The 27,723-nt window shown below is 54.6% G+C and overlaps 1 protein-coding gene across 1 annotated transcript; it reads right to left on the reverse strand.

Moving 5' to 3' along the window:
* Positions 1 to 1,232: 1,232 nt before the first annotated feature.
* ZMAT5 (zinc finger matrin-type 5) lies at positions 1,233 to 27,593 on the reverse strand. The gene is made up of 6 exons (XM_060119217.1): positions 27,515 to 27,593; positions 15,747 to 15,901; positions 10,884 to 10,946; positions 8,559 to 8,639; positions 7,192 to 7,303; positions 1,233 to 1,636 (listed from the first exon to the last, which is right to left on the reverse strand). Exons 2-6 carry the CDS (start codon positions 15,871 to 15,873, stop codon positions 1,507 to 1,509), a joined length of 513 nt encoding a protein of 170 aa, XP_059975200.1. The 5' UTR covers positions 15,874 to 15,901; positions 27,515 to 27,593; the 3' UTR covers positions 1,233 to 1,506.
* Positions 27,594 to 27,723: the final 130 nt, after the last annotated feature.

Below are 27,723 nucleotides of genomic sequence, written 5' to 3' on the forward strand. Positions count from 1 at the left end.
ACTTCAGGGCCTGGGCGTCCAGCGGCACCACCCGGCCCGCCCCACAGGCCTTGCATGGAGCTGTGGCCCAGCTGCAGAGGGCCTGGTGGTGGCTCTGAGGACGGCCCTGGCCCTGCCTGCACCCTGCCCGTGCCCCACCCTGGCCTTTATGTAGCACTAACTTTTCCCGCTGTGCAGGGGCTCCTGGGAAATTAAGGAGGAATTTATACAGGGCCCAGTAGCTGCAGGTCCCTTGGGCAGGAGGAGGCATTGTGTGCCCAGGGCCACATAGCCAACCCAACCCTGGTCCCTCAGGTCTGCCCAGGGCCATGGAGGGGAGTGCAGGGGACAGAAAGCCTCCTCCTGGAAGGCAACATGAGGCTGGGGTCTCCTGGGCCCTTCTCCCTGGCATGGCCTGAGGAAGCCCCCGGCCTTCTGCTGAGTCCCTTCCTCTGATCTTCCTTAGACTCAAACCCAGCCCTCCTCCACACACCCACTAGGGCTAGAGAATCAGCCCATTTCAAAGATGAGGACCCTGAGGCTCAGAGGGCTCCCAGATTTGGCCTCAGTTCCCCCATCAATGGTGATTTTTAGGCAGGGCAGAAGCTCACAGAAGATGGAGGATCTGAGGTGGCCCAGCTGCCACCTCACCCATTGGGCCCCCCACCAGAGGCCCAGTGACCTGAGGGCCACATTGCCCACGAGTACCCCAGCACAGTGGAGTGCAGTGGAGGCAAGAAGCAGAGCTGGGGCCCAGAGGCTGCGAATCCCCTGAGCAGCCTATGTGGTCTCTCTACTGACTGGGGAGCTCCTCCAGGGCAGAAGTCACCCCTGGTGTCAGTGCCAGGAAGCTCAGCCAGGCCACTCTCCCAAGCTCAGGGCCCGTCCTCCTGGGTCGCCCGCTTCTCCACACCATCCAGGCCGGAGACCCAGCTCCCATCCCTGCCCGAGCTGTGCCATCTCATGGTCGGGCACCAGCTCAGCACAGGCTGATGTGGGGGCCAGGACGGCAGACTGAGTCCTCAGCTCCCCTCCCCAGATCTGGGGCTACTGCTCACCTGGGCGAGTCACAGCCATGCTGGCTGCCCCCTGCCCGGCTGTGCTGAGCCTCTGCCGGCCCCCAAGGGAGAAGGGCAACAAGCACCGGTCACCCTGGAGAGGACCTCACCTCACTCCACCCCTGCCCATCATCTGACCCAGGGCCAGAGCACGGAGCTGAGGGCGCCAGGCAAGGGGCAAGAGCAGCCGCGCAATGGTGGTGACAGACTTTCTTTATAAACATCTGGAAGGAAGTCTTCTCAAGATGTCCCGTTGGGGTGTGGGTGGTGGAGTTGCCTGGCTCAGAGCCAGGACCAGGGCTGCACCTGGTTGGGGAGGACGCTTAGTCCTCAGAGAGGCCAGGCCAGGCCCAGTCTTTAGTTTCAGATGCTCCATGGGGTGCAGCAGGAGGGGGCCTGGGTGTCCCCCGTACAAGCCCTTATCTTGATTGTGGCTGACTGGAGGGCTGACTAGGCAGGAATAAGGGACTCAGCCCCACTGGACGCTGGACTGCAGGGGCCAGCCCCCAGGCGGGGGTGCCCGCAGTGATGGAGGAAGCTCCTGGACTGGTGGCCAGCCCACCGGGTACTGGAAGACGGCGGCTCTGATGGGTTCAGCCCTAGAGGGAAAGAGAAGAACAGAGAATTAGTGTGGAGCACAGCCCAGGCCCAGGCGGGGGCACCCCCCTCCAGCTCACCCTCCCCACCACCCCAGCTGTGGGCAGGGGCAGCTGCCTGTATCACCTTTATGGAAGGCAGAGTCTCAGAAACACGCCTTTGACCCTTTGAGCCCGCCACCTCACCTCTAGGATTGAGCCCAAGGAAAGAGGGGGGCTGTGGGCAGAGACTGAGCTATAAGAAATGGAAATAACCTAAGTGTCCACCTGTGGGGGACTGATTAAATATATATGCACGTCCACAGCAGAGAATGCTATGCAGCCTGCGTGAGAATTAAGGCAAACTTATATGCACTGACGAGGAAAGGTGTCATGATGTACTACTGTGTGAGTAGGGAGAAAAAGCAGCTTATAAAATAATGTATATAGCATGATACTATTTTTGTTTAAAGATATATAGCATATATAAATGCATAAAAAAAACCTGGAAGACACAGCAAAATGTTAACAGTGGTTCTATCTGAGTGGTGCAATTATGGGTGATTTTTTTTTACTTCTTTATACTTTTCAAGAAAGTTTTTCAAGCACGCAAGCCTTTGAAATGAGAAAAAAACATTGTCTAAAAATTTTTTAAAAGCCTCATTTCTCATGCTACTTACTCCCCTTCCCCTTAAGGTCCACCGCCCCCCGGAGCCACCTCCTAAGGCCCGGGGCCTATCTGAAGCACCCACCCTGTGTGCTCAGCCCGGGGTGGCGTTTCCTAAGGGAGCCGCTGAGGCACAAAGGCAGCCTCCCCACCAACTGCTCCACATTCCGATCCTTCTGGACTCGACCCCCACTCAGACTGCCACTCCAGGGCTGCTCTGCCCCTCAGGCTACCTTGAACTCACTTGGGAGCTCACGTCGCCCCTGTAGGACTGGAGCTCTCCAAGGGGGAGAGACCAGGGGATGGGGTGGCGTCCATCTGCTCCCGCAGTGCCCAGAGCCGGGCCTGGCACAGGGAGCCACCCAGTGAGTGAGTGCTGATGACAAACAGCCATGCTGAGTGCTATTACTGCTTGGATACTACTCTGGGCCAGACAGCACGGCTGAGAGGAACCTCAAGAATCCTTACTGAGCCCCATTTTACAGATGAGGCAACTGAGGTGCATGGAATCAGTCACGGGCCCAAGCGACACAGTCTAGAATCGGGGATGAGAGGCCGGAATGCCACCTACACGTGGGCCCCAGATGTTGGCCCTTCATGCTTCTGCCCCCAGCCCAGCTCACCCCCAGGCCCCACTTTCAGTGAAGGTGAGGCCCTGGCAGGCTCAGGGGCCCAGTGGCCAGGCCTCTGCAGGACGGGAGCGTCCCAGGCCCACTGAGAGGTTTGAAGGCTCGACCAGCCACCCCTCCCGGGCCTGACCTGCTGTCGGACCCAGAGCAAGGGCTTCAGACAGCCCCGGTGCAGCCTCTGGGGCCTCCCGTGGCGCGAGGACAGGGGAATCCCTGCTCGGCTGCCTGCTGCCCACTGGAAAGCACAGAAAGCGGCTCCCAGCATGATTTATGGTGCAGGGGAGATTTTATAAACTCCACCAGGCGCAGAGAAGGGTGGGAATGGAGGGAGGCTCCGCAGTTGCTGGAAGGGAGAGCCCCGGCTGCCAGCCAAGCCCCGGCTCCCTGTGGGGCTGGGGTGATCTCAGTTCTCCTCAGAGAGGGTGTGATCCATCGGGGAGCCCCTTCTTGTGAGCCTCAGGCTCTTCCTCTAGGACACGGGGCAGACTCCCGGGCAGCTGAGGCCTCCCGCCAGGAGAAGGGTGCGTTCCCTGGGCTTCAGACATGCGGGCCGCAAGGCCTTGGAGCACACCCCTCCAGCCTGCACGGAGCAGACAGGGACACAGGTGTGCAGGACTGTGCTCGTGGCTTCTCTCTTGGCCTGTCTGCCCCGTCACAGGGACAGGGCAGCTCTCTTTCACCTGTCCCCAGCTATGGTCCTAATTAGAAGGAGAGAGTCTTAGGGAGGCACCTGGGCCAGAACAGTAGCACCAGCCCTGAGAGGGGTGCAAAGGGGAAGATTAAGACGGATAAAGTCACAATCTGAAGAGCCAACAGTGGAAAGCAGGGGCGAGCACTGGCCTCGCAGGGATCAGCCTGCTCACCTGAGGCTGGCCCCTCCCTCTCCCTACTGTCTGCTCCCAGCAGGTGCCTCAGGGTCAGTCTGCTGGGGCACGGGGGTGGGACAGTGCACCAGGCTGGGGCCCCATTGAGCCTCCATCTCCCCTTTACAAGGACGGTTAGCCCAGCTCACCTTGAGGGCTCCGATCAGCCTGTAAGGTCAGAGCCCTCGGGTCTGGGTGGCCCCAGGTGGGCCAGGCAGCCGTCTCTGCCCTGTGTCCTGGGGGGAGGACACAGACACCCAGAGAGGAAGAGGGGCCACCAGACCCGTCCCCACGAGGCGCCAACGGCACTAATACTCAGGAATAGTCCTCCAGGCCGGGACCCTGCTCCCCCGAATGCTCTCTCATGCAGCCAACATGTCCTGGGTCTGCGCCAGGCTGATGACAGTGTGAGCTTAGGGCCGTGACGGGGAGGCCCAGGGGTGGAAGGGGAGAAAGGGGAGATGTCTCAGCTAAAGCCTGAAGGATGAGTCTGAATTTGCCAGGCAGGCGTGGTGGTGGTGGGGCAGTTCCAGGCAGAGGAAACAGTGTGCACAAGGTGCCCCGAAATCAGCAACGCCCACCACACCTAACCAGCTGCCAAGCATCCGGCGAGATTGACAAAGAGGCCAGATGGGAGAGGTGAGAAGGTGACCCTCAAGGGCCCTGGAGGTGGCAGGGAAGTTCTCCGGGGCCCTGCAAACTGGGCTGCGGAGTCCGGGTCCACCCGACGGGGAGGAAGCCCAGGAGGGTTTCAGCAGGGCCGGGGCCAGGGAGTGTTCTAGAAGCTGGTTGGGGCTGTTGTGTGGAGGATGGACTGGAGGAGCAGAGGCAGGTAGGAGACCAGGAGGGGCTGCCGTGACATCTAGGAGAGCCAAGGTGGGTGAAGGGCAGAGAGGGCACTGTTGCCACAGGGCTGCCTTGATGGTAGGAGACTCGGGACAGAGAGAGGCAGCCTCCTGGCTCTAATCCACCTCCCCGACCCTGTGGAGTGGGGGCCAGGGACGTAAGGGCAGAGCCCAAAGCCTGTGGGCCGCAGGGTGTGGGTATCATTTTTCATGAGACCAACCTGAGGGGAGAGGGCTGAGGAAGACCAAGGCTGTGATGGCAAAAGCAATGATAAATGGTCACCTCCCTCCTAACAACCCCCTTTTCTCAAGGCTGGACTGGCCTGCTCTGCCCAGAGGGTCATTCATTTTGGCTCCAAGCCCCCAGGAGGCAGGTGGACAGGTGCAAAGGCACAGAGAACAAGTGGAAAAGCAGGTCCCCTGGAAGGGGCCAGGTTGGGTGGTCAGCAGGAGAGGAGCCCGGGGGATAGGGCTCAGCCTAGGGTGGTCCCCAGCGGCAAGCTCTATTCTAGAAACAGTCACTGCCATCCCAGCAGCCGGCTACTGCCACTGCCACTACCACTGCAGACTTCCGGCTGCAGTGGCCAACCACTGCACTGGCCCTTGGCCAGCCCTAGACCTGGTAACAGAAGTGGCCCAGGGTCCAAAGCCAGGGCAGGGACCTAAGCTCTCTCTCAAGTGACAGCTGAGTACTGCCAAGGGTAGCAGGTGTGTGACCAAGGCAGTCACAACCTCCTGGAGGGGAAGAGATTCCTCAGCTACAAACCGGGGGCACCAATCCCCCTAAAGGCTGGGGCTGAGTGCCGGGCACACCACGGCACCAACACACCTGATTATCACGTGGTCACCACTCTTCCTGTGACTCTGGGCCCGTCATTCAGCCTCAGTTTCTCCATCTTGTCCCCTAGTCCTCTGAGTCTCATGGTCACAGGCACACTGCCTTAGCACAGGGACACATCTGTCCCTAGGAAGGGACTTCAGGGCACCCATCTCTACCCACCCCCACGCCCCCTCAGCCCAGCCACAGGGTCTCCCTGAGCCCTCGGCACAAGCCCAGGGGGTGCCCAGGCCTCTGGGGCTCACTCCCAGCAGAGGAACCACAGTGGCGGAGCGGGGAGGCAGCTGGGTCCAGGGAGCGGGGGAGCGGGGAAGCCCCCAGAGTTCTCTGAGTGGCCTCAGCCCTGAGCCTGGGGTGCAGGACATGGGTCCCTGGACCAGTCCCGAGGGAGGCGCCCACACTACCAAGATCACAACCACTTCTGACATGACCAGACGGAAGGGACGTCACACTCCAACACAGGAGTCATGACTGTACTATATATTTTCAAGGTCGGGGGACAAACTGGGCACAGATTTAAAAACAAAGTTAATTTTAAAATAGTTTAACAAACTCTCCTCACTGAGGCACGGAGAAGGCAAGAAGCTTGGCCCTCATCTCCTGGCGGAGCCTTAAGGGAAGGCCTCACCCCACAGACTGTCCCAGCCAGGCTGCTGTCCCATGAGGCCACCGCGTCCCAGTGCAGTACGGGAAAGGAGGCAGCCCGGCACGGGGTGACTTTACCAAGTCAGGCAGCTCACAGGCACATCCTTTAGCCCTTTTCCTCCCTTCTCTCTCTTTCAATACCTGGTAGAAGACCCCAGGAGCCCTGGCTTTGGTCTTGGCTGTGACCTTGAAGAGGAGAACCTAGGACGGCATGCAGCACACACCTGTGGGCTCCTGACCCAGGGTGCTCCCCATACAAGGGGTAAAGGGTACCCTGTCCACTTCTTTTTTTTTTTTTTTTTTTTTTTTTTTGCAGTACGCAGGCCTCTCACTGTTGTGGCCTCTCCCGTTGCGGAGCACAGGCTCCGGACGCGCAGGCTCAGCGGCCATGGCTTACAGGCCCAGCCACTCCGCGGCATGTGGGATCCTCCCGGACTGGGGCACGAACCCGTGTCCCCTGCATCGGCAGGCGGACTCTCAACCACTGCACCACCAGGGAAGCCCCCCTGTCCACTTCTGAGCATCCTGAGTGCTGGGCCCAGGCAGTAGCTGGGCCAGCCCCACCCCAGCCCCCTCCTCGAGGAGGCAGTGGGACAATGACAAAGCCTATCACATGCCTGTGCAACCCAGCTGTGCCTGCTCCGAGCTGTGTGCCCTTGGACAAGTCACATCATCCCATGAGCCTCACTTCCCCTTCTGCAGGGTCAGAGCAACCATGCCTATCTGGCAGGGCCCAGAGGGGACAGTGTGGTGACTGGCTTTCTGGGGCCTCAGTAACCACAGTCAGGCCTCTCCCTCTGGCAATGGAATTGGTGATGTGGAGTCAAGCTGGCTTGGCCACCTGCCCCCTTCAGCCACTGCAGACTCCACCAAGGCAGGGGGATGAGGCCTAGGCACAGGAACCTTCAGGCAAGTGCCCTTCAGCCTCTGGCCAGGGCCTGGGGACCTAAGAGCTCCCGATGTGGCCCCCACCTGAGGAGTCCTTTGGGGGCGCCCGTGTCTGGTCCCTGGGCAGTTTGTGGAGACAAGGGCAAGCTGGCTGGTGTCTTGCTCCTGGAGGGCATGGGAGAAGGGGACCCACGGGGCCTGTACCTGCTGCTTGGGGCCGAGCTCAGCCGCTGGGCTCTCTTCTCCAGCCAGTCCTCCACGTGGACCTCAGGGAGCTCGGTGACGTCTAGTGGCCACTCCCTGGCCCACCTCTCCTCTGTGGGGATAGAGAGACAGGCAACTGAGGGGCATACTCACCCCCATCTGAACCCCACACTCTCACAAAGCAGCTGGAACCTTCCAGAGGCGGGGGGGCGGGCACAGGCTGGGAGGCCAGGAGCAGGTCCTCTGGCCTGTCCCCATCCTGCAGCCACCTCCCCAGGTAGCCCCTCTGGGCCTCACTCTGCTTCCCCATGAAGTGAAGACAAAACACTGGCTGCCTCCCAAGCTTTGTGGAGTTGGACACAGGACAGCTGAGAGCCTGGTCCTCAGGAGGGGTCCAAACCTGGGGTCAGGGAGGCAGCGTGGGCTGCAGAACAGGCAAAGCCTGCGCTCTCCCGCCACGGGCCAATGGCTCTGAGAGATCATGGCTGGAAGAGCTGGAGATACAGCTGCCACCAGGACTCACTGGCCTGGCCCATAAGGCCTCACTTCCACCCTGGGAAAGCTCCTAGAAACCTGTGTTTGTGGCAGGGCTGCAGCTACACTGTCATCAGATCCCCAGGGCAGGGCACTGCCCACAGGGTCTGACTGGTCAGAGGGGAGTGAGGCCTATTGGTGGATAAGGGCGAAGGCCAGGCCACCTCAGACGCTTGCTGGCTGCCCGAGGCCATGTGGACAGAGGAACCGCACTGGACGGGGGCTCACGTGAGGCTCAGTTTCTCCATCCATTCAATGAGGGGCTGTATGCGAAGATCGATAAAGACCATCTAAGTGGGAATTTCCTTATCTCTAATTGGAGCAGTAGGAAGTGAATTTCCCAAAGGCAGTCATGCCAGTTTCCAGAGGGAAGCTGAACTTGCCCTTCCCTGTAGTCCCCAGGCCTGAGCATCCTGAGGGCAGGGAAGGTGCTCTCTTTATCCCCTTGTCCCCAGAGCGCAGTGAGGGATCTGCCAGGGGCCAAATAGGGGCTCCAAACACATTGCCTGATTGAGGAAGGGCGGGTGGGTGTACATGAATGAATGCCAGGCTAGCAGGGCCCAGGTGGGGCTGAGGCACACCCTTGGGACTCCTGGACAGGAAGCCATGCGTGTCACTTTAAACCCAGCTGGGCACATGGATGGGGGCTCCCTGGCTCCTTCCCCACTCATGCCTGGGGTGGTTTGAAAGCAGTTCCTGATGCCCTGGATAGCCCTCAGCCTACCCCACATGGCAGCCACAAAAGAGGGGGAAGTGGGGAGACACAGGGCAGAATTCCCCTACATCCCCCCAGCACCCACCCCTGCCCAGCCCAGGGTCCCAGTGAAACGCACCCTCCACCTGCATACTCAGCTCCTGCAGGTCTCGCTCTGACATGTGGGAAAATCTGCAGTTGGAGCCAAAGTCACACTGGCCTGCAACGGGAGGAGAGAGTCACTTGCTGCCTGGGATGGACTCCTACCATTGAGCTGAAGGGCAGCCTGATGAGGGGCCACCAGAGTTTTAGGGGCAGGGTGTTAGGGACTAAGGAGTAGCAACTCCAGCCCTGAGGAAGAAGCTGGACTCTCTCTGGCCCAGTCATAAAAGCAGCCGGCACGGCTTGTCTGGTCCACTAGGCCCTGCTCACAGCCCTTTCCTGGCCGGGGACCAAAGTCCACTGAAGCCTTTCATGATTGGGTTCCATAAGCCTCTGCAGGCTTGTCTCCTGTTACCTCCCCTTGTCCTGGCCCACAGCCCCGACTAACTATGAGTGGGTCCCTGAGAGGGTTCTGCTTCCTCATGCCCCCCCTTGGTGCCCCCTGCCCATGGCGGGGGGGGGTCACAAGTAGCTGGACTGTGCCCCAGAAAGGCTTTAATGGCAGCTTTGTCAAGGAGGTACCAAAGTCCAGGTTGGCTTTCCAAATCTCAACTGGGGAGACCAAAATGTTTCTCAAAATAATAGGAGACTAGGGGGAGAAGGGATAAATTGGGAGATTGGGACTGACATATCCACACTACTATAGATAAAATAGATAACTAATAAGAACCTGCTGTATAGCACAGGGAACTCTACTCAATACTCTGTAATGGCCTATATGGGAAAAGAATCTTAAAAAAAAAAAAAAAGAGGGCTTCCCTGGTGGCGCAGTGGTTGAGAGTCCACCTGCCGATGCAGGGGACACAGGTTTGTGCCCTGGTCCGGGAAGATCCCACATGCCGCGGAGCGGCTGGGCCTCCGAGCCATGGCCACTGAGCCTGGGCATCCGGAGCCTGTGCTCCGCAACGGGAGAGGCCACAACAGTGAGAGGCCTGCATACCGCAAAATAAATAAATTAATTAATTAAATTAAATAAAAAAGAAAAGAGTGGATATATGTATATGTGTAACTGATTCTCTTTGCTGTACACCTGGAGTAACACAACACTGTAAATCAACTACACTCCAATAAAAATTACAAAAAAAAATAGGGCTTCTCTGGTGGTGCAGTGGTTAAGAATCCGCCTGCCAACGCAGGGGACGTGGGTTCAAGCCCTGGTCCGGGAAGATCCCACATGCCGCAGAGCAACTAATCCCGTGTGCCACAACTACTGAGCCTGCGCTCTAGAGCCCGTGAGCCACAACTACTGAGCCCGTGTGCCACAACTACTGAAGCCCACGTGCCTACAGCCCGTGCTCCGCAACAAGAGAAGCCACCGTAGTGAGAAGCCTGCGCACAACAATGAAAGAGTAGCCCCTGCTCGCTGCAACCAGAGAAAGCTCGCGCACAGCAACAAAGACCCAAAGCAGCCCAAAATAAATAAATAATAAAAAATAATAATAGGAGACTAGAGGTGTCCTAAGACAGCCTTGCCTACCAGCAGTGTGTTCACATCAAGGTGCAGCCCACGGGGAATGGCAGCCCCTGATTCGCAGGCCTGGTGCCCATTCTAGGGGCAGCATGGTCTCCTGAGGGGAGCATGGCCATTCACCCCGCTCTCCTAGGCCAACGGCAGTACCTCTCCCTGGCGCTAAGCTCCCTTTTACACCATGTTAATCATCACGGTTTTCCTCTTTGCCTTGGCTGCTAGGAAACTCAAGGCCAAACTCTTAGAGTATACAGGACCTCAAGGCAAGCATGGAGGAGACTAAGCATTCTCCTGGCCTTGTCTTATTTTTCCTACCCTTATTTTCATCTGCCTTTGGCTCCTTCACTTACTGAGGTTTTTGTCTCTAAACTATATGCATCTTTATTAGCTACGTACTAAGCAGTAAAATCAACACCCAGCGTCCTTTGTTCTAACCCTGAAGCTTCTCAGCATTGTCAGGCCTGTTCCTGTCTCCAGCCCTGCCTGCTGGGAGGGAGGGCACAGTGGAGGTCAGGCTCCCAGGCTAACTTAATCAGTCAGTCTATTACACCCATTAGTATCTCCTGGATTTACTTGTAGTCTCCCCGCCCTTGCTTGTTCTGGGTAAGCTGATAAAAATCACATTCTAGGTCTGAAGAGCTGAGGACCAAGCCCTTGATGTCATAAAGCACAATCCCTGGGAAGGCCCCTGTTGACTGTGTCAAGCCAGCTGATGCACCAAGGCCACAAAGCGGGCTCAGGCGGGAGGGTGGGGGGAGGCTGTGCAGAAGTCCAAGCAGACCAGACAGGGCATGCTGGTCCCTAGAGGGACCTGAACAGAGTAGAACACTTTACCTGTCAGTAGAAACTTCCTGCAGGGCCGCTTGTTCTGCTCATCCAGCAAGATGGCAGCTGCATCTGCAAGGAGAGAGGATCCGGGTTCAGACTTGAGCTGCACACAGGCACTTCCTACCACCGAGATCAGGGAAGGAAAGAGGTCCTCATCCACGGAGGAGTGTAAGGGGGGATGACCACAGGTAGGGATGCTGGGCAGAGGGATCCGAGCTTCAGGTGACCTCAGCCCCACCCACCCCACCTAGACCCAGCCAAAGGCCAGGACCAGGTTTGAGGTCAGAGACTCTCAACTTTGCACAGTAGATCATATTGGGAGGGTTTTTTTTTGTTTTTTTGTTTTTTTAAGTCCTGGTACCAGAAGAAGACTTCTCTGTATTGTCTTTGCAACTTCCTGAGACTCTCTAATTATTTCAAAATAAAAACCTAAAAAGCCCACCAGTAAATCCCAGGGCCCAGGCATCGCTCCATGGCCAAGGCTGTACCCCATCTCCCTCTGTTCCCCTCTCACACTAGCCACCGGCCTCAACAGGACTTCCTGGCAATCTTTCTGGACATGAACCTTAACCCCGGTTTCCTCCGATTTTTCCTACTTTTATCTTCATCATATAGGTACAGTTTAAATCTTGTATGCTCCTTGGTGGGCAAGGAATCAATCAGTCAAAATCTGTGAGTGAGACGAGTGAGGAAGGTGCCCTGACTCAGAGGCCCTCATGTCACCCTGGAGGAAGGAGAGGCCAGGTCTTGGCTGTGCACTTTACCTGTCCATCTGCTGCCTTTTCTAGAGGCCGCTGGGGTAAAGGAAAGACCATGGGCTACTGAGTCCAGGTACACAGGACCACATCCTCCAAATGTCACCATGACTTCCACCTCAGAAGTCTAATGGCTGTTGGAAGCCTTATCCCACCTGACTTCTGACTTCTATGCTTCATTTCATGGTGTTAGCCATTCCTTTTCACTGGATTCCAAAGTCACCGAGTCAAAATAATTCCCCTGGTGCTTCTGACCTTCACTCTAAGAGCCCCCTGGGCCCTCTGTTCTTCTTTGTTTAGATTTTCTGTTACACTTTCTTGTTTCTTTTCTAAATTTATTCGGAAATCAAACACATCTCTGCTGGTTACTCCAAGATGGAGACCTCACCACTAAATTCCTACTTAGCCCTCAAGTCAGACTTCCCAGCTGGGGCAGGTACCAAGCATTTCCAATTGAATACTCTCTAGACCACGTCCAAGTGGAGTGAGGGGTTAGGTGGGCTCTCCATTAACGAGCCCTGACTGGTAGGTGAACTCTCTCCAAGTCTCAGTTTCCCCATACGTAAAATGGGAGGGAAATTCTCACCTGGTAGGGCTTCTGTCAACATTTAATAAGATAACAGATGGAGAGAGCACTGGGCAGAGGAGGTCCCATGTTAGAATTGTGGGAAAGTGGGCCTGGGAACGGCTTCAGCACCACGGTCCCTGGGTGATGCTAACGTGCAGCCAGGGCTGAGAGCCTCTGAAGTGGATGCTCAACAAACGGGAGCAGTTCTTACTCCATTTCCTCCTCATAAACCCACCATTTACATGAACATTCCCATTTTGCAGACAGAAAAACTGAGGTTCACATAGGGAAAGGGGGCACACACATAGGAAGTGGCAGTGCCAGGTTTGAACCCTAGCCTGTGCGTCTCAAGCCCCCACCCTTTCCTGTGCAGTTGCTGATTTCCTGGTGGCTGGTGAGTAGCTGACTCTGAGGGGGGCTCCTCACTTCCTCAGGGCTGGGCTGCTGGGGTCGAGAGTTAGCTATCAGAGGACTCACTCCCGGGGCGGCCTGCAGGAGCGTGGGTGGGGCCAGCAGCGTGGGGAGAGGGTCAGCACTGGACTTGTCAGACTCAGCCCACCCAGCTGGTGCCAGAGGCTTTCCCTGGGGAGGAGGGCTGGTGGAGGGCATGTGGACATTGCCCAGGGCCCCACTGGGGTAGGACAGCTAAACTGGAAATGGGGCTGAGTCTGAGTCTTAGACAAGAGGCCCTGGTGGGGTGACTCAGTATGGGAGAAGAGTTCCAGGCTGCCCAGCATCTGGCTGGTTGTTCTCAACTCCAGCCACATGGCGAATCACTTGGCAGCTTTTAAAGTATACACAGCCCAAGCCCATCTTTCTCAGGTTCTGTTGTAATTCATCTAAGGGGAGGGCATGAGAATTGTTAAAAGCTCCTTAGTGATTCTGAAGTGCACCCAGGATTGAGAACCCCCAGCCACAGGCCCTGCTCCTCCGCCTGGCGTTCAAGGCTCTTCAGGATCTGACCCCATTGGTCCTTCTCGCTTCAGCTCCCCAAATTAACAGCTGCCCGGCTGCCCTGGGTTTGTTTGCTCGTTCATTGAGATATTCATCTAACAAACATTTACTGAGCACGTCCTGTGTGCCAGTCGCTGCGCCAGGATGAGGATTTAGTGGAGAACAAGTCAGACCTGGTCCTTCCTTCCACTCCAATAGTCACACTAATCCATGTGGATATAAACGGGGTAAACAGCCAGCATGCAGCCAAATGACCTGACCTGGCCCAGGGGTTGGAGAGGGCGTCCCGGAGGACTGTCTGGGGTGGGGAGGACAGCAGGAAAGGCATGCCTGCAGAGGGGACAGTACTTGTGGTGGTCAGTGTGGCTGGAGCTTGGAGGGACAGGCCAGCAGGGCTTGGAGGCCTGGGCGGGACAGGGGTTCCACCCAGAACACACTGTTGTAATGGGGTGTGAGGTTACACAGGAGAGGGGCCCTGTTTTATTTACCTTTAAGTCTTCAGAGCCTCTCTGGGAGCCAAGGACACGCTAAGCGCCCACCAAGTGTTGGCTGAATGAATGAGCCATGAGATAAAGGGTCCAAGGCCAATCCTTTTGTGAACCCATAAGCATCGTTCTTACTTAGTAAGTCCTTACGTGCCATACAGTCATCAGATTACTGAGCCCCGTCACATCCCTGGGAGGGGGGGTATGGCTATTACAGCTGTTTTACACATGGCAAAAATTAGGGCTACAGTGCTAGTGAGTGACACGTTGGGACTGACATCAGGCAGCCCAGCTCCAGGGCCCATGCCTGTCCTGACCAAGGCAGATGGATCATCATCCCTCTGAGGGTTAAGGGACTTGTCCAAGGCCACGAAGCCGGGAGCAGAGCAGGTCTCGGGTCCTAGCTGAGGCGGGGTACCCTGTGCCCTTGCAGAGACTGTGCTGTGCGGCTGTGCACATGAGCTGGAGCCCTGGGGAAGCCTCACAAGGAAGGGGAAAGAGCTCATATGTCAGTTTGGGGACCAGGGTGAGGTGATCCACAGCTCTGGATTTCTAAGTCACCACCTGTAAGTGGGGCTCCCTGGCCTGCCCAGCTTCCCTTGAAGTGCTGTTTTAAGGACTGGATGTGGCTGGGGATGTGAGCGAATGCTGGGAACCCTGAGAAGGGGTTTGTGGCACCCACTGTTTCATCTTTTCTATAGCCCTCTTCCAATCAACCCTGTACCCACGGGCCCAGGGTTCTTGGCTGAAAGTCTGGGACTAGGAACAAATACCAGGATAACCTTGAGGCCTAGCACCACACCAGATCACAGCCCCTACTAGATTTGGGGTACAGGGAGCCTCTGCCTGACACCAGGTTCAGAGGCCTCTGAGGCACCTGGGAGACCCCTCTGCCCCTGAATTCCCCTCTGCCCCCACTCCCAGCCCCTTGCAACCATAGCCGCGCCTGGTCTGCTGAGTGGCTTGGCCACCCTCCCTCACCCAAGCCTAGACCCCAGCCCAAACCTGCCTCTGGGGATGGGGGTCAGGGGATCAGTGTTTTTTATTTTAAGGTCTCTAGGTGATCCTAACTCAAAGGGTTTAGATCTGCTGCCTTACAGAGTTACTGAGAAAAGCAAATGACAGACCATGGAAGGCACCTGGCATACAGCAGGCACTCAATAAAATGTGAGTGACCTGAATCTGAGTCACAGACCAGGGAACTCTCTGTCTCCCCTTCCGAGCTGCTGGGACTCAGCTCCTTCCTTCCAGCCTCTGGGTCCTGTCCTGGAATCCTGCTCCCCAGCTCATGGAGCCCCGGCCCTGCCCCGGCTCATTCCAGGAGCTCCTGGTCACCCCACCCCACTGCCACAGTCCCCCTCCATTTGTCCAGCTCCTGGCGCCTCTCTCACTACTGCTCAGTGTGTGTCTAAAGACAGCAGAGCAGCAGCAGCTCCCCTCCAGCGAGTGCTCCTGGGTGCCAGGCCCTGTGCCAGGTGCTTATGGCCTTAATTCCTTTGTTTCATAAGCCTTTCCCAGAAGCAGCTCAGTCATTCGACAGCCATTTACTGCGCCCCCTGCTCAGGCAGCAGTCGGCCATTGCCATCAAATGTAGCTCCAGTCATGGTGGCTATTGCCCACAGCCCTTCAAAGGCTGCCCTCTGCCCATCCCCCTTACCATGGCCTCTGCAGGCCTGCACGATCTGGCCCTGGCCCTGTGGCCAGCCTCGGCCCCTACCATGCTCCTTCTCATCCTCTCTTCGGCTCTGAGAGCAGCTGGCGCTTTGCCCTCTGCCCAGGATGGAGCACTGGCTTTTCCTTACTTTTCAGCCGTGGGCCCAGACTTTAGCTCCTTAGAGAGGCCTTCTTGGCCACAGTGTCCCCAGAGCCTGGCAAGGCGTCAGAGAACGGAGCCCTCAGTCAGGATTGCGGGAAAGGAGCTTGCCTTCCACCTGCCCCTCTGAGGGCCCGTCTGCCCCAGGGGCCAGCAACCCAGGCCTCCTCTCTTTTGCTCCTCAAAGAGCCCAGACCAGCACTGTTGCTGGCCCGCAGCGTTTCCCTGTCTGATGATAAGAAAGACTGGAGAACAGGGCTCCGTCAGCCCGGCCGCCAGGCCGGCAGCACCCACCTCGGAACATGTCGTACCAGAGCTTCTTGGCCTTGAGGTGCTGCAGCCCGTTCAGGTGCTTCTTGCGGTTATGGAGGTTGTCCTGGAAGGAGCGGTCGCAGTAGTCGCAGAAGTAACGCTTCCCCATGGTCACCCCCGCCGGGTGCTGCCGCTGCCTGGGAAGTCACAGGGCGCTGGGTCAGAGAGCAGAGGAAACGCCACCACCCTGCTTGAGCACGCCCGGGGGCCAGGCCTGTGCCACGTCAGGAAGGCTCTACTTACTTACCCACACCAGCTCGTAGGAACTCCACAACAGCCCATGAGGGGCTACCCGGGCAGATGCTTATGGCCTGAGAGGCCTCATTCCAGAGGGGTCTTTTAACAGTTCTGACGCCCAGCTTCCACCCCAGGTCGGTTAAAGCAGAAACACAGTGGGTGAGGCCTGGGCATCAGCATGTTTTAATGCGCCCCAGGGAATTCTTGTCTGCAGCCAGGCTGGCAAAACACCGCCTCACCCACTCTGGACAGCCCCCCCACCACCACCTCTGACGTCCCCTCTCCTGTTCCTCCATGCTGGCCGCACAGCCCCCCTCTCTGCTCCTCACATGCGCCAGGCACACGCCAGGCACACGCCTACCTCCCGCTGTTTGCACCTGCTGTTCCCTCTGCCGGGATGCTCCCCCCGCACACCTGCCCTGCTTGCTCACTTGACTCCTTCAATCTTTGCTCAAATACTACCTTCTCAGTAATCTCCCATGACCACTTTATTTAAAATTGCAGAACCCTGGGGCTTCCCTGGTGGTGCAGTGGTTGAGAGTCCGCCTGCCGATGCAGGGGACGCAGGTTCGTGCCCCGGTCTGGGAAGATCCCACATGCCGTGGAGTGGCTAGGCCCGTGAGCCATGGCCGCTGAGCCTGCGCGTCCGGAGCCTGTGCTCCGCAACAGGAGAGGGCACAACAGTGAGAGGCCCGCGTACCGCAAAATAATAATAATAATAAATTAATTAATTTTAAAAAAAAATTGCAGAACCCTCCACTTAGCTTTCCCCATTCCCTGCTTCACTTTTATCACCTTTGAAGTAATAAGTTACTTGTTATGTTTATTATATTTTTCTTTCCTTCAAAAGGAATATAAATCCATGTGGGCTGGGATATTTTTGTGTTTTTTTTTTTGTTGTTGTTGTTGTTTTTAGGACACTCACACTTTATTTTTCTACATAAAATTTACAAAGCCCCAGCCCCCAAAGTGGTGCACGGTACAGAGTAGGCAACCCAATATTTGTTATTCAATAATGAGTTAATTCCCATTGTCCTTATGGGACAACTGGGGTTCACAGAGAGGAAGCGATTTGCCCAAGGTCACACAGCTGGTAAGCAGAAGGCAAACCCAGGTGCCCTAAAATCCCGCTGCTGGTGTCCTCTCTTCCACAGCCAGCTTAAGGCTTAGAGAAGCCAGAGGGCTCAGGCAGAAATGCACACAGCTTCCCAAGGAGATCAGCTAAACACTTAGGCGGCAATCACAGAGGGAAATGAGAACGTTTCAGGGTCTTCAGACACTTAAGACCCCTCAGTCCTGGTGACCACAGCTGCCACTCCTGACCCAGGAGATCTGTAGCCATGACTCAAGGCCAGCCCTTGGGTCCCCGTTTGGTGTCACAAGACCAGAGGACAAATGGGTCCACTCAGGGCCACCAGGTGGGATCTGCAAAGGCTGAGCCCAGAATAGCCTCTCACCTTTCAGGTCCTATAGTCTGACCCCTCATTTCCCAAAGCAGGTTCCTGAGGCCAAGAGGAGGAAGAAAAGTGACTTCCCCAAGGTCACGAGGTAGCAGCCCAGGCCAGTGGCAAAGGCCCCAGACTCTCAGAATCTGGCAAATAAAGTTAAAGCTGAGACCTGACCCACAGGGCAGAGAGATGGGGGAATACATGTTGGGAAGAAGAGAATGGGGAGAGACACAGAGACAAACAAGCCCCTGGACAGTCCAGGCAGCCAGGCGAGGGATGGAGAAAGCCGCTCCTGCGGCAGAGACAGTGGCCATTAAGTCAAGGGCTGTAATGGGATCAGGAACAGTCATTCAAAATGAAAACGTATAAAACCTCTCTTCTCCCATTACTGCTGAGAAACCGCATCCCAGACATGCGGACGTGATATATTAAATTTGGCAGCTCTAATACACCCCGTCTTGCCAATAAACTTATAGGAATTGGACTGAGATTGTAAGAGATGAACGTTTAACCGCCGAGTGCTTAACTAAGCCATTCATGAAGGCTGAAGCTCAGAGGAGCCGCTGGCTCTGGAGCATAAAGGGGAGGGGAGGGGAGGGGAGGGGAGGGGAGGGGAGGGGCAGTGGGAGGGGTGTTCCTCCAGGAGACTGATAAGGAACAGTGGCTCTGCGGCAGACTTAGCTGGGCAAAACCACACAGGGCACTGGGAAGCCAGCTGTGTGACTTGGACCTCTCCAGGCCTCTACTTTCACTGTAGGAATAGGGGGCGGTGGGTCCAACGGGCTGGCTGATTGCTTAGGGAGCAGCACACAGAAGTTTGAATCCAAATGAATTATTAATAAAAGAGTAACAGCAGTACAAATGACACTAATAATGTCTGGCATTGAGCAAGTGTACAATAAATGTTATGTTATATTTGATGCACTAAGTACCTATTATGTGCCAGCACTGGGCTAAAAGCTTTATAATGCATCATCTCTTAATCCTCAGGACAACCTGTGAGGTTTCAGATGAGGGCACTGAGGCTCCAAGAAGTGAAGTGACTCAGCCAAGATCATGCTGCTAGAAAGCAGCCGAGCTGGGCTTAGAACACAGGCACGATGGCTCTAGAGCCCCCACACTCCTCATCACTTCTGAAAGTCGCCTCGCAACAAGTCATACTGATGACAGCTTTCCTTTGCTCACTACACCCCCAGGACCACGTGGCCCCTTTAAACCCCAAGAGGTATGTATTACAACCTCATTTATGATTGAGGAAACTGAGGCCCAGAGAGGTGCTGTGAGGTGCCCCAGACCACACATCCAGGAAGGGCAAAGCAGGTCTCCCACCAAACCACCAGGAAATGAAGATCACATGCCCCTCTCCCAACCTGCCCAGCAACACTGATTCAAATGATGAGCCCCTCGGGGCTGGGCTGTGTGTGTCTGTGTGAGCGTGTGTATTCGTGTTTTCCCCTCTCTCTCACATGCACAAACCATGGGGGGCACACCAGCCTCAGCTGAGGGCCATCGTGGCCGCACTGCCCACCTGTGCCTCCCTCTGCCCACCCTGGCCACCCCTCATCTGGCACAGGGAAGGGCTCAGCCGTCCGGGACGGGTCAATGGACTTGTGTCTAGTCCCAGCCCTGCCAGGTGAGGATGTGGCTCTGTCACTTGCCCTCTCTAGGCCTTGGTTTCCCCACATGTGAAGTGGGAGGCAGGCAGCTAGACCAGGTGATCTCTAAGGGCACACACACACACCCGTGTGTCACTTAGCACAGAGCCTGGCCCACAGGAGGCCCTCCAGAAACGTTGGCCGTCATCACCATCATTATTATTAGCCTCCAAAAGCCTGTATTTCAGAAAACTGAGACTCAGAACAAGGAACAGGATATCAGTGCCCAAGTGACCTCTGTGGTCAGCTGCTCCATATTACAGATGAGGCAAGGGAGGCCGGGAAAGGGGAACTGAGTTGTCCAAAGCACACAGCACAAGGCAGGGGTGGGACTGAACCTCAGCCCCTTTGGCAGGCTAAGACCTCTGCCTGCACAGCAGCTCTGCAGAGCCCCCAGTGCCCGGGAACGGCGTCAAGGGAGCAGAGTGGCTTTAGAGGGGCCAACACTTCCTGCCTCCTTCACAGGCCTGACCCCATGGAGGCAGAGGCCCTGTCCCTGGTTAGGAGCTGGCCTCCAGCAAGGTGACCTCACCCAGGCATCACCCAGGTGTGAAGTTCTAGAGCTCCTGACCCAACTCCCTCCCGCTCCAGTGCCCTGGCACACATTAGCAAAAGATGCGGCTGCAGAATCCTCTGGACAGATACAGCGCCGGGACAGACACACAACTTGGCAAGCAGAGTGTATTTCACTCTGCCTCACCTCGCAGCCAGGCGTCCTTGCACAAGGCACAGCCTGCACCACCGCACTTGGCAGCCCTGAGTGGGAGGTCAGGGAAAGGGGAATGGGGACAGCCGGACGTCTCTACGGCACCCAGACACCAGCATGGGGTGCTGACTAAGCTGGCCCTCTCTGCCGTGATTCATCCTCGTCCTCTGAGGCTGGCGCGCTCTGCAGTGTGTGAGCGAGGTCCTGTCCGGAACACAGGACCATCCCGCCCCACTCCCTCACCAGGAACACAGGCAGTGCCATCCACCCACTCCCAGAGACCAGGTCCACGGTGGCAACAGCATCTGCTGGCTCCCTGAAGCTTCGCCAGGTGACAGGGTGGCTCCTCATGGGCACGGGGCAGAGGGCAAGGCTAGTGGGACCACCCTCTGAGGTCACACAGGCCTGGGTTCAAATTCTAGCTCCACCACTAGAAAGTTATTTCATCTCCCGGAGTCTGACCTTAGCTACACAACAGGGACCCCGCCGCTGCTGTGAATTTACCACCACAGAGAATGGAGGCCGTTACTGCTGTTGCCATCATCCCCTGGGAGGCTCACTCCCCTCCTACCCCCAGCACGTCCTGACCACTTGATTTAAAATTGTAGCCAAAGTCACAGCAGCACACACATCTGCCCCCTCACCACCTGCTCTGTTTTCCATAGCTCGTCTCACACACTGATTTACTGTCACAAGAGCTGCCTCTCCAATAGAATACAGGCTCCACGAGGGCAGAGAGTTCTGTCTGTCTGTCCAACTGCACCACCCGGAACAGAGGATCAAACACAGAACTGCTGGTGGAATAAGCGAGGGAGCCACCCGTGGAGCCCAAGGCCCCCCGCCCTTTGCTCACCGACCCTCTTCTCCACAAGCCTGAATGTGGGGACAAGGACGGGGACGAGAAGAGAGACATGTAAGGCCCCTGAAAGCAGGTCTCTGCCACCCCCGCCCTCCCTGCAGGGCTTCTGTCTCCAGCAGGGCCCCCACTACCGACTTAGACCACTCCCGGCGAGCCCACAGCACCTGACTGCAGGCCTCCAGGCTCAAGGAAAAGATGACCAATGAGTTGAGATGCTGTGGGGTGGAAGAAGGAAGAAAGGAGAATCAGATTTGACACTGTGTGCTAGGCATTCTTTTATTTAATCCTCACAGACCCTCGGAGTAGATATCAAGGCATCCATCTCACAGATGAGGAAACAGGTTCAGAAACACTCACTCCTACTTTGCTCAAAGCCTCGACTGGGAGAGACACTGATAAGGAAGATTTCTCATCAACCTGAGTGCTGCGGATGGGCCAGTGGTGCTGAGGGGCCCCGTGCACCTCCTGTGGAGCCCTCACCAGGCGTGCCAAGGCACACCGGAGCCAGCATTCACACTGAGGCCTGGCTGACCCGGGACCCATTCTCTCCCCACCCCACTGCTCCACCGTGAGGCTGGCTCAAGGCAGACATCTGTGCTTCACTGATATTCTTGGTTGCTTTCATCACGTGTGTTTCAGGTACAGAGCTGGCTTTGGCACAAGGCTAAAATAAGCCAACAGCTCAGCCATGGCCAGGGGCTGGGATGCATGCTGTAATTATACAGGACTTGTGCTCACCACATGCCGCCCTCGAGCTTACCTGTCATTTCTTCTAGTTATGGCACCACCAGACCCCAGGTGAACAGCAAGCCTCAGCCAGAGGATGGCTTTACTGCACGCCCACTAGGAACATGGCAATGTCCCAGCGCCACATACGCCCGCCGTCTGGAGTCGGCGGCATCGGACCTGGCCCATGCAGGTGGCCTGCAGACTGCCTGCTCAGGACCCAGCTCCAACAGAAGTGCCAGGAAGATCCAGATGTCTCCCCTGGTAGGAGCCCTGATATGTTAAGGGTCTCCCTCAGATGCCCCAGGGTTTTGTAGCAACCACGCAGCTTTCTCATCCTGACCTCGTTCACGTGTTCACTTCTTGAAGTAAAGTATATTATCCACTCTCAGCAATATAAGGCAGTGGGGACTCCACCCACAGCGATTTCTTAACTCAGCAGGTCTGGGACAGTGGTAGGGTCTAAGGAGGCCCTGATGCAGAGTCCACAGACCATACTTGGAGAAATGCTGGTCTAAGGGGGGAGATGACAGACTGAGGAACAGAGAAGGAGGGAGTTTGCCTGAAGTCACACAGGACCCACAAGACAGTCCTTACTGTATAGCCACACACCCAGGCCTGAATCCCAGCCCTGCCACTCGCGGGCTGTGATACTCTCATCAAACTACCTACCCCTGAGCCTCATCTGGAAGTCGGGGGTAATAATACTTTTCACAAGAGTACTGTGAGGATTGAGTCATGCATGCTAGGTGTTTGGCAGAGTGTCTGGCAAGCCAGTGCTGCTCAATGCACATCTGTGGACGTGGCAGCCAGCCTCTGTGGCACCCAATGACCCCACCTCCTGGTGTCTGCACTTTGTGTCTCCCGTTCCAAAGCGTATCAGGGTTGGTCTCTGTGACTAAGAGAAGAGAGCAGAAGGATGGTATGTCACCCCCAAGATCAGGTTATAAGACAACGTGGCTTCCATCCTGGGGTCTCCCTTTCTCTGATCACTTGTTCTGTGGGGAAGCCAGCTACCATACTGTGAGCAGCCCAGTAGGGAGGCCCACATGGCAAGGAACTGAGACCTCCTGTTAACAGCCAAGTGAGTGAGCTTGGAAGCAGACTGTCCAGCCCCAGTCCAGCCTTCAGAGGAGGGCAGCCCTGGATGACAGCTTGACTGCAACCTTGTGGGAGACTCTGAGCCAGAACCACCCAGCTATGCCACTCCCAAATTCCCGACCATCGGAAACCATATCAGATAATGTTTGTTGTGGTAAGTCACTAAATTCTAGGGTAATTTGTTATGCAGCAACAGCTAACTAATACAGTGAAATACATGAAGGGAGAAACTAAATCACTTTACAATTTGTGATGGCCACAGGTACAAAGTGCCCCACAACCCAAAACTCTCCTGAGTCAAGTCAAAGGAGGGCCCCCCTCCCACTCGCATATGCACAACCCTAAAGTTCCATGGTTCCCTTTTCAGTCATTCATTCACCAGCCAAACACACTGAGCACTTCCTCTCTGCCAGACTGGGGTTCACGCTTCATGACACAGAGTCCATGCTCTCACGAGAATGTGAGCTGAGTATGTGCTGGGGATGGGTGGCCGACAGATGTACCCCCAGTAACAGTCATAGGTAACAAGCTCTGTGCCGGGGGTCCCAAGGAGGGGCGCCTGCATCCAACAGGGACTTCCTCCAAGGAAATGATCAGAGATCATCTCGAAGATCTAGGTACCAAGGTGAGCACTGCAATGTAGCTTGTCCTGAAACCAAACTCCAAATGTCCAAGAGTAAAAAGAGCTGATGGTTATCCATTGCTCACCACATGCCAGGCAGACCACTCAGGGTCCTGTGTAGAGTGGGGGAAGGGGTTCAATGATGATGCACAAAGCCTACCATCCTCATTTTACCCTAAAAATAACTTTGGGTAGAGGGAGCCCACAACTGGCAAGGAGCAAGAGTAGGGTGTGAGCCAACCTATTCAATGGTGCCATTAAAAATCAAGTCAAAGTAATACATCAACTATACTTCAGTTAAAGAAGAATCAAAGGGAACAATTCCCTACAGGGACAAAATGTTCATCCCATATTGTAAATGAAAAATGACTCATTGTCACAACAGTATGTATAACATGATACCACTTTTTTAACGAGAAGGAACTTCCCACCTCAACACACACATATACAAACAGACACACATACAAAGACTGGAGAAGACACAAAATATTTACTGTAGTTATGTCTAGAGAATAAAATTACGATGTGCGGGATTTTTTTTTTCATTTTGTGTTTTTCTGTTTTTCTAAGTTTCTACTTTTGGTGTGTATAGTTTTAAAATTTTCCCAAAAAATTCCCTTCAAAAAAGTGGGAAATTTGTCAGGCAGGGATAAACCCTATTCCTTCTTCCTTAGGAGGCTGCCATGGAGGGTTCCAGTGACCCGGTTCACCTGGGATGAACCAGCCAGGGGTGGTGTTGAAAGGGATCTAGCGTAAACATTTCCCTCAGTCCAGGCTGATGGTTGATAGGATAAGCCCTGATTCCAAGTGGACCTGGCCCAGTGAAGGTCAGCTGAACCCAAATCTGGGCTCCAGGAGCTTCAGGATGGAGACAGTTTCTCACCAGATAGGCAGAGGTCTCAAGAGGCCAGAGTTTCCAAATAGGAAAGGCAAAAATAGTCTGAAAGAGGCTTTTGAACCATATACCCTGACTCATATAAATACCTCTGCCTTTCCCTTCTCACTCCACCGCCAAGTCTGGGCTCCAAATACCATGTGACTCTCTGTTACCACTGCCCAAGTCAGGTCTCACCGCTTCACATCTGGACCAGCCTCCTTAGTTCAGCCCACTCTTTGGCAGCATCAGATCAACCCTCTCAAAACAACTCCTCAAAATTTTCCATTGCTCCTGGTGAAGAGCTTATTAAAAATGAAGTCTCCTGAATCAGATCCTCAGGAATTCTGGCTCAGCAGATCTGGAGAGGGGCTCAGAAATTTGCATTTTAACCAGGGACTCTAGCCACCCCCAGTAGGTACCCCCAAGAAATGAAAGCCTGGAGAACTGAGCTTCCACTGTTCATTGACCTCTTCATCCCCTGCATCCCAAAGGCAGCCTTTGCTGAAGGCAGTCACTCTGGGTAGACACAGCCCACAAATCTGTGTCCCAGTCAGAAACTGGTCGGACTATGAACCACCTCAGTAAGCTGAAATGGTAACCCCGACTTGATGAGAATGCTAAGCACAATTTGTTAGAGAGGATAAAAGTGTCTTCTTACTGGCTAAGCATCCTGTCACACTCCAGGAAAGCTTAAAATTGAAAACAGAGGTAGTAAACTAAATCAATTATTGTACTAATGTTCCTGTCCTAAGTTTATTAATAATCAGTGTCTACCTGGTGCTTAAAAGTATCACATTGAAAAGAATTTGACATGTTGAGTATATAACAGAAAAGCACTGTGATTCCAATTTAAAATATAAAAGTTTGGGGCCTCCCTGGTGGCGCAAGTGGTTGAGAGTCCGCCTGCCGATGCAGGGGATACGGGTTCGTGCCCCGGTCTGGGAGGATCCCATATGCCGCGGAGCGGCTGGGCCCGTGAGCCATGGCCGCTGAGCCTGCGCGTCCGGAGCCTGCGCATCCGGAGCCTGTGCTCCGCAACGGGGGAGGCCACAACAGTGAGAGGCCCGCATACCGCAAAAAAAAAAAAAAATAAAATAAAATATAAAAGTTAAAATATGTAGTTAGGTAATTGATAAAGTATCTGTCAGTAATTGATATGAGACTTGTGATTCTAAGTTGAGGGGTTAGCAATGGTTGGAAACACTGGCTGCACATTAAAATCACTGGGGTGCTATAAAAGCTACTAAGGGTGCCCGCCATATCCTAATTTCTTGTCAGAGATGGAGCCTGTATTTTTTGAATCCCCCAACTGATAACAAGTTGACAAAACAGAATTTGACTAAGTTTGTTAAAAGTATTGAAAAGTATTAAAATTTATTACATTTATAAGGTTAATTTTATTAGATTTTCTAGTAACTGTTTAAGTATTCTGGGGAAATTAAGCTTGTTAGGTTATATATCTGAAGTACTTAAAAAGAAAATCAAATATATTAAATGTATAAGTGGAATTAAATGTGTAAGGGAATGTAACTGAGCTGAAGATAGGGCTGAATGTTTAAAGGAATTTAGTTTGTTCAAGTTGAGTTCAAACATTAATCAAAGGGAAAGTTAAGGTCATTTTTCTTATTTTTCTAGATTTATGTATAGAATAATAATTTCTAAGTTGAAATCGATGGCCTAAAGAAAATTAGATTTTTTAAAAAATTGTTGCTCCAAAATGAGAATGAACTAAAAAGGCAAAAAAATAAAACAAGCTCCACCTTAACTCCCTGTGGTCTTCCCAACCCATCTCACTTAAAATAATTCCTCCCTCCTCTGAACTTCTCATCTGGGAAGTTGTCAGCAAGATATAAGTATTCTTGGGCCTCCCTGGTGGCGCAGTGGTTGAGAGTCCGCCTGCCGATGCAGGGGATACGGGTTCGTGCCCCGGTCTGGGAGAATCCCATATGCCGCGGAGCGGCTGGGCCCGTGAGCCATGGCCGCTGGGCCTGCGCATCCGGAGCCTGTGCTCCGCAACGGGAGAGGCCACAACAGTGAGAGGTCCGCATACCGCAAAAAGAAAAAAAAAAAAAAAGATATAAGTATTCTTTCCCAGAAGCTTCACAACTTCCTGCCCGAAAGGGCTACCAGGACGCTTTGCAAATAGAAAATAACTGAATCGTGGATATAGAGCATTTCACGTTTTTCCTCCCAGTCCCCAAACGAGGCATTACTGTTGCTATTACAAGTCAGAGGCAGATCCAGGTCTCGAATCCAGTCCCTGGTTTTCAATGCCACATGAACGCCAATGACTTTTAGCTCTGGCTCAGGCCTCTCCTCTGAACTCCAGATCCAAATCCCAATTAGCCTCTGGACCTCTCCATTTGATGCCTAAGGGGCAGCTCAAACTTAATGTGGCCAAACAGAACTTAAGATCACCCTGTTGACTTTAAGTTGTTGAGGTAAAAACTTTGATGCCATTCTTGAGTCCACTTTCCTGTACGCCCTACATGCATCTGTCAGTTTGTTCTGTTTGTCCCACCTCCAAAAATACATCCCAAATCTGATCACTACTCTAACCCACACCCTAATCTAAATTACCACCCTGCCTCAATTGACCCACCACAGCAACTTCCCCTCTTCAGTCTGTTCTCCAGAGCAGCCAGAAATGATGACATTAAAATGTAAATTAGATCATGTCACACCCCAGCTTAAAACCCTTCATTGGCTTCCTAGTGCAATTAGAAAAAATAAGACTCTTTACCACGGGTTACAAGGCCAGATATGAGCTGACCTGAGCCTACTTCATAGTCCACTCTACTTTTTTCCTCCTCAAACACCCCAGAATAGAGCAGCCTCAAGGCCTTTGTACCAACATTTTCCTGTTTGAACGGCTACTATTCACTCAGGTCTAGGGTTAAGTGTCGCCCTGGGGCCCACCTTGTCTAAAATATTACCACCACCACCCGCTCCCCAATCAACCTTTCTTCAGCTCTTCAAAGCATTACTTGTCATTACTGCACCTTCCCATCTACCCATACACAGTAGAATGGGCGCTCCATGAAGGCAGGGACTTGTTCACCGCTGGGTCCCCAGCGCAAGGCCCAGAGGCCCTTAGAAAACATGTGCTGGATGGCCCTAGTCCTCCAAAATCCTTGCTATTTCTATTCCCAAGAAAGAATGAGTGGATCTAGGTCTCCTGCCTTCCAAGCCAGGATTGTCAGCTGCGAAACCCAGGGATGAGGGTAACATGAAGCATGGGCAGAATCGCCACTTCCCCTGAGGCTGGGCAGAGGGATTCAGTCCCCGGGACCCGATTTGTGCCACAGGCTCCAACTCTAGCCCAGGACTTGGGGCTGACAGAGGAGACAGGATGGGGGACAAGCCTGGGACCGGGCACCCAGGCCTCGCTCCCCTATCCACTCCGCATTCCGTTTAATAGTGTGGCCCGCCGCGGGGCTCGCGGACTTAGATGGAAGAGCCCAAGCCCTCCCGTGGGGGTTAGGACACTCGCCCTCGACGTCCCGCCAAAGAAGGTACCTGGCTCCGCGGGGCCAAACGGCTCTGAGTTCCCCCTCCTGCGCCCTCACGCCACGAACTGCTTGCTGGGATTCGTAGTCCTTCCTTGGGTATCGGTCCACCCTTCCCAGAAACCTTTGCGAATCAAAGCTGAGACCGCGCAGGAGGAAGTGGGGGGAGCGCGAGGGCTTCTGGGTGTTGTAGTTTAAAATATTCAATCAGCAAGAAAT

This window comes from Mesoplodon densirostris, chromosome 15 (assembly GCF_025265405.1).
Source record: "Mesoplodon densirostris isolate mMesDen1 chromosome 15, mMesDen1 primary haplotype, whole genome shotgun sequence".
Classification (NCBI taxonomy): domain Eukaryota; kingdom Metazoa; phylum Chordata; class Mammalia; order Artiodactyla; family Ziphiidae; genus Mesoplodon; species Mesoplodon densirostris.

Coding starts and splice junctions, on each gene's coding strand:
- ZMAT5 (XM_060119217.1), bottom strand. CDS start 15,873: ATGGGGAAGCGTTACTTCTGCGACTACTGCGACCGCTCCTTCCAGGAC. Junction 10,947..15,746: donor CTGGTACGACATGTTCCGAG/GTGGGTGCTGCC, acceptor CTCTCCTTGCAG/ATGCAGCTGCCATCTTGCTG. Junction 8,640..10,883: donor CAGGAAGTTTCTACTGACAG/GTAAAGTGTTCT, acceptor CTCCCGTTGCAG/GCCAGTGTGACTTTGGCTCC.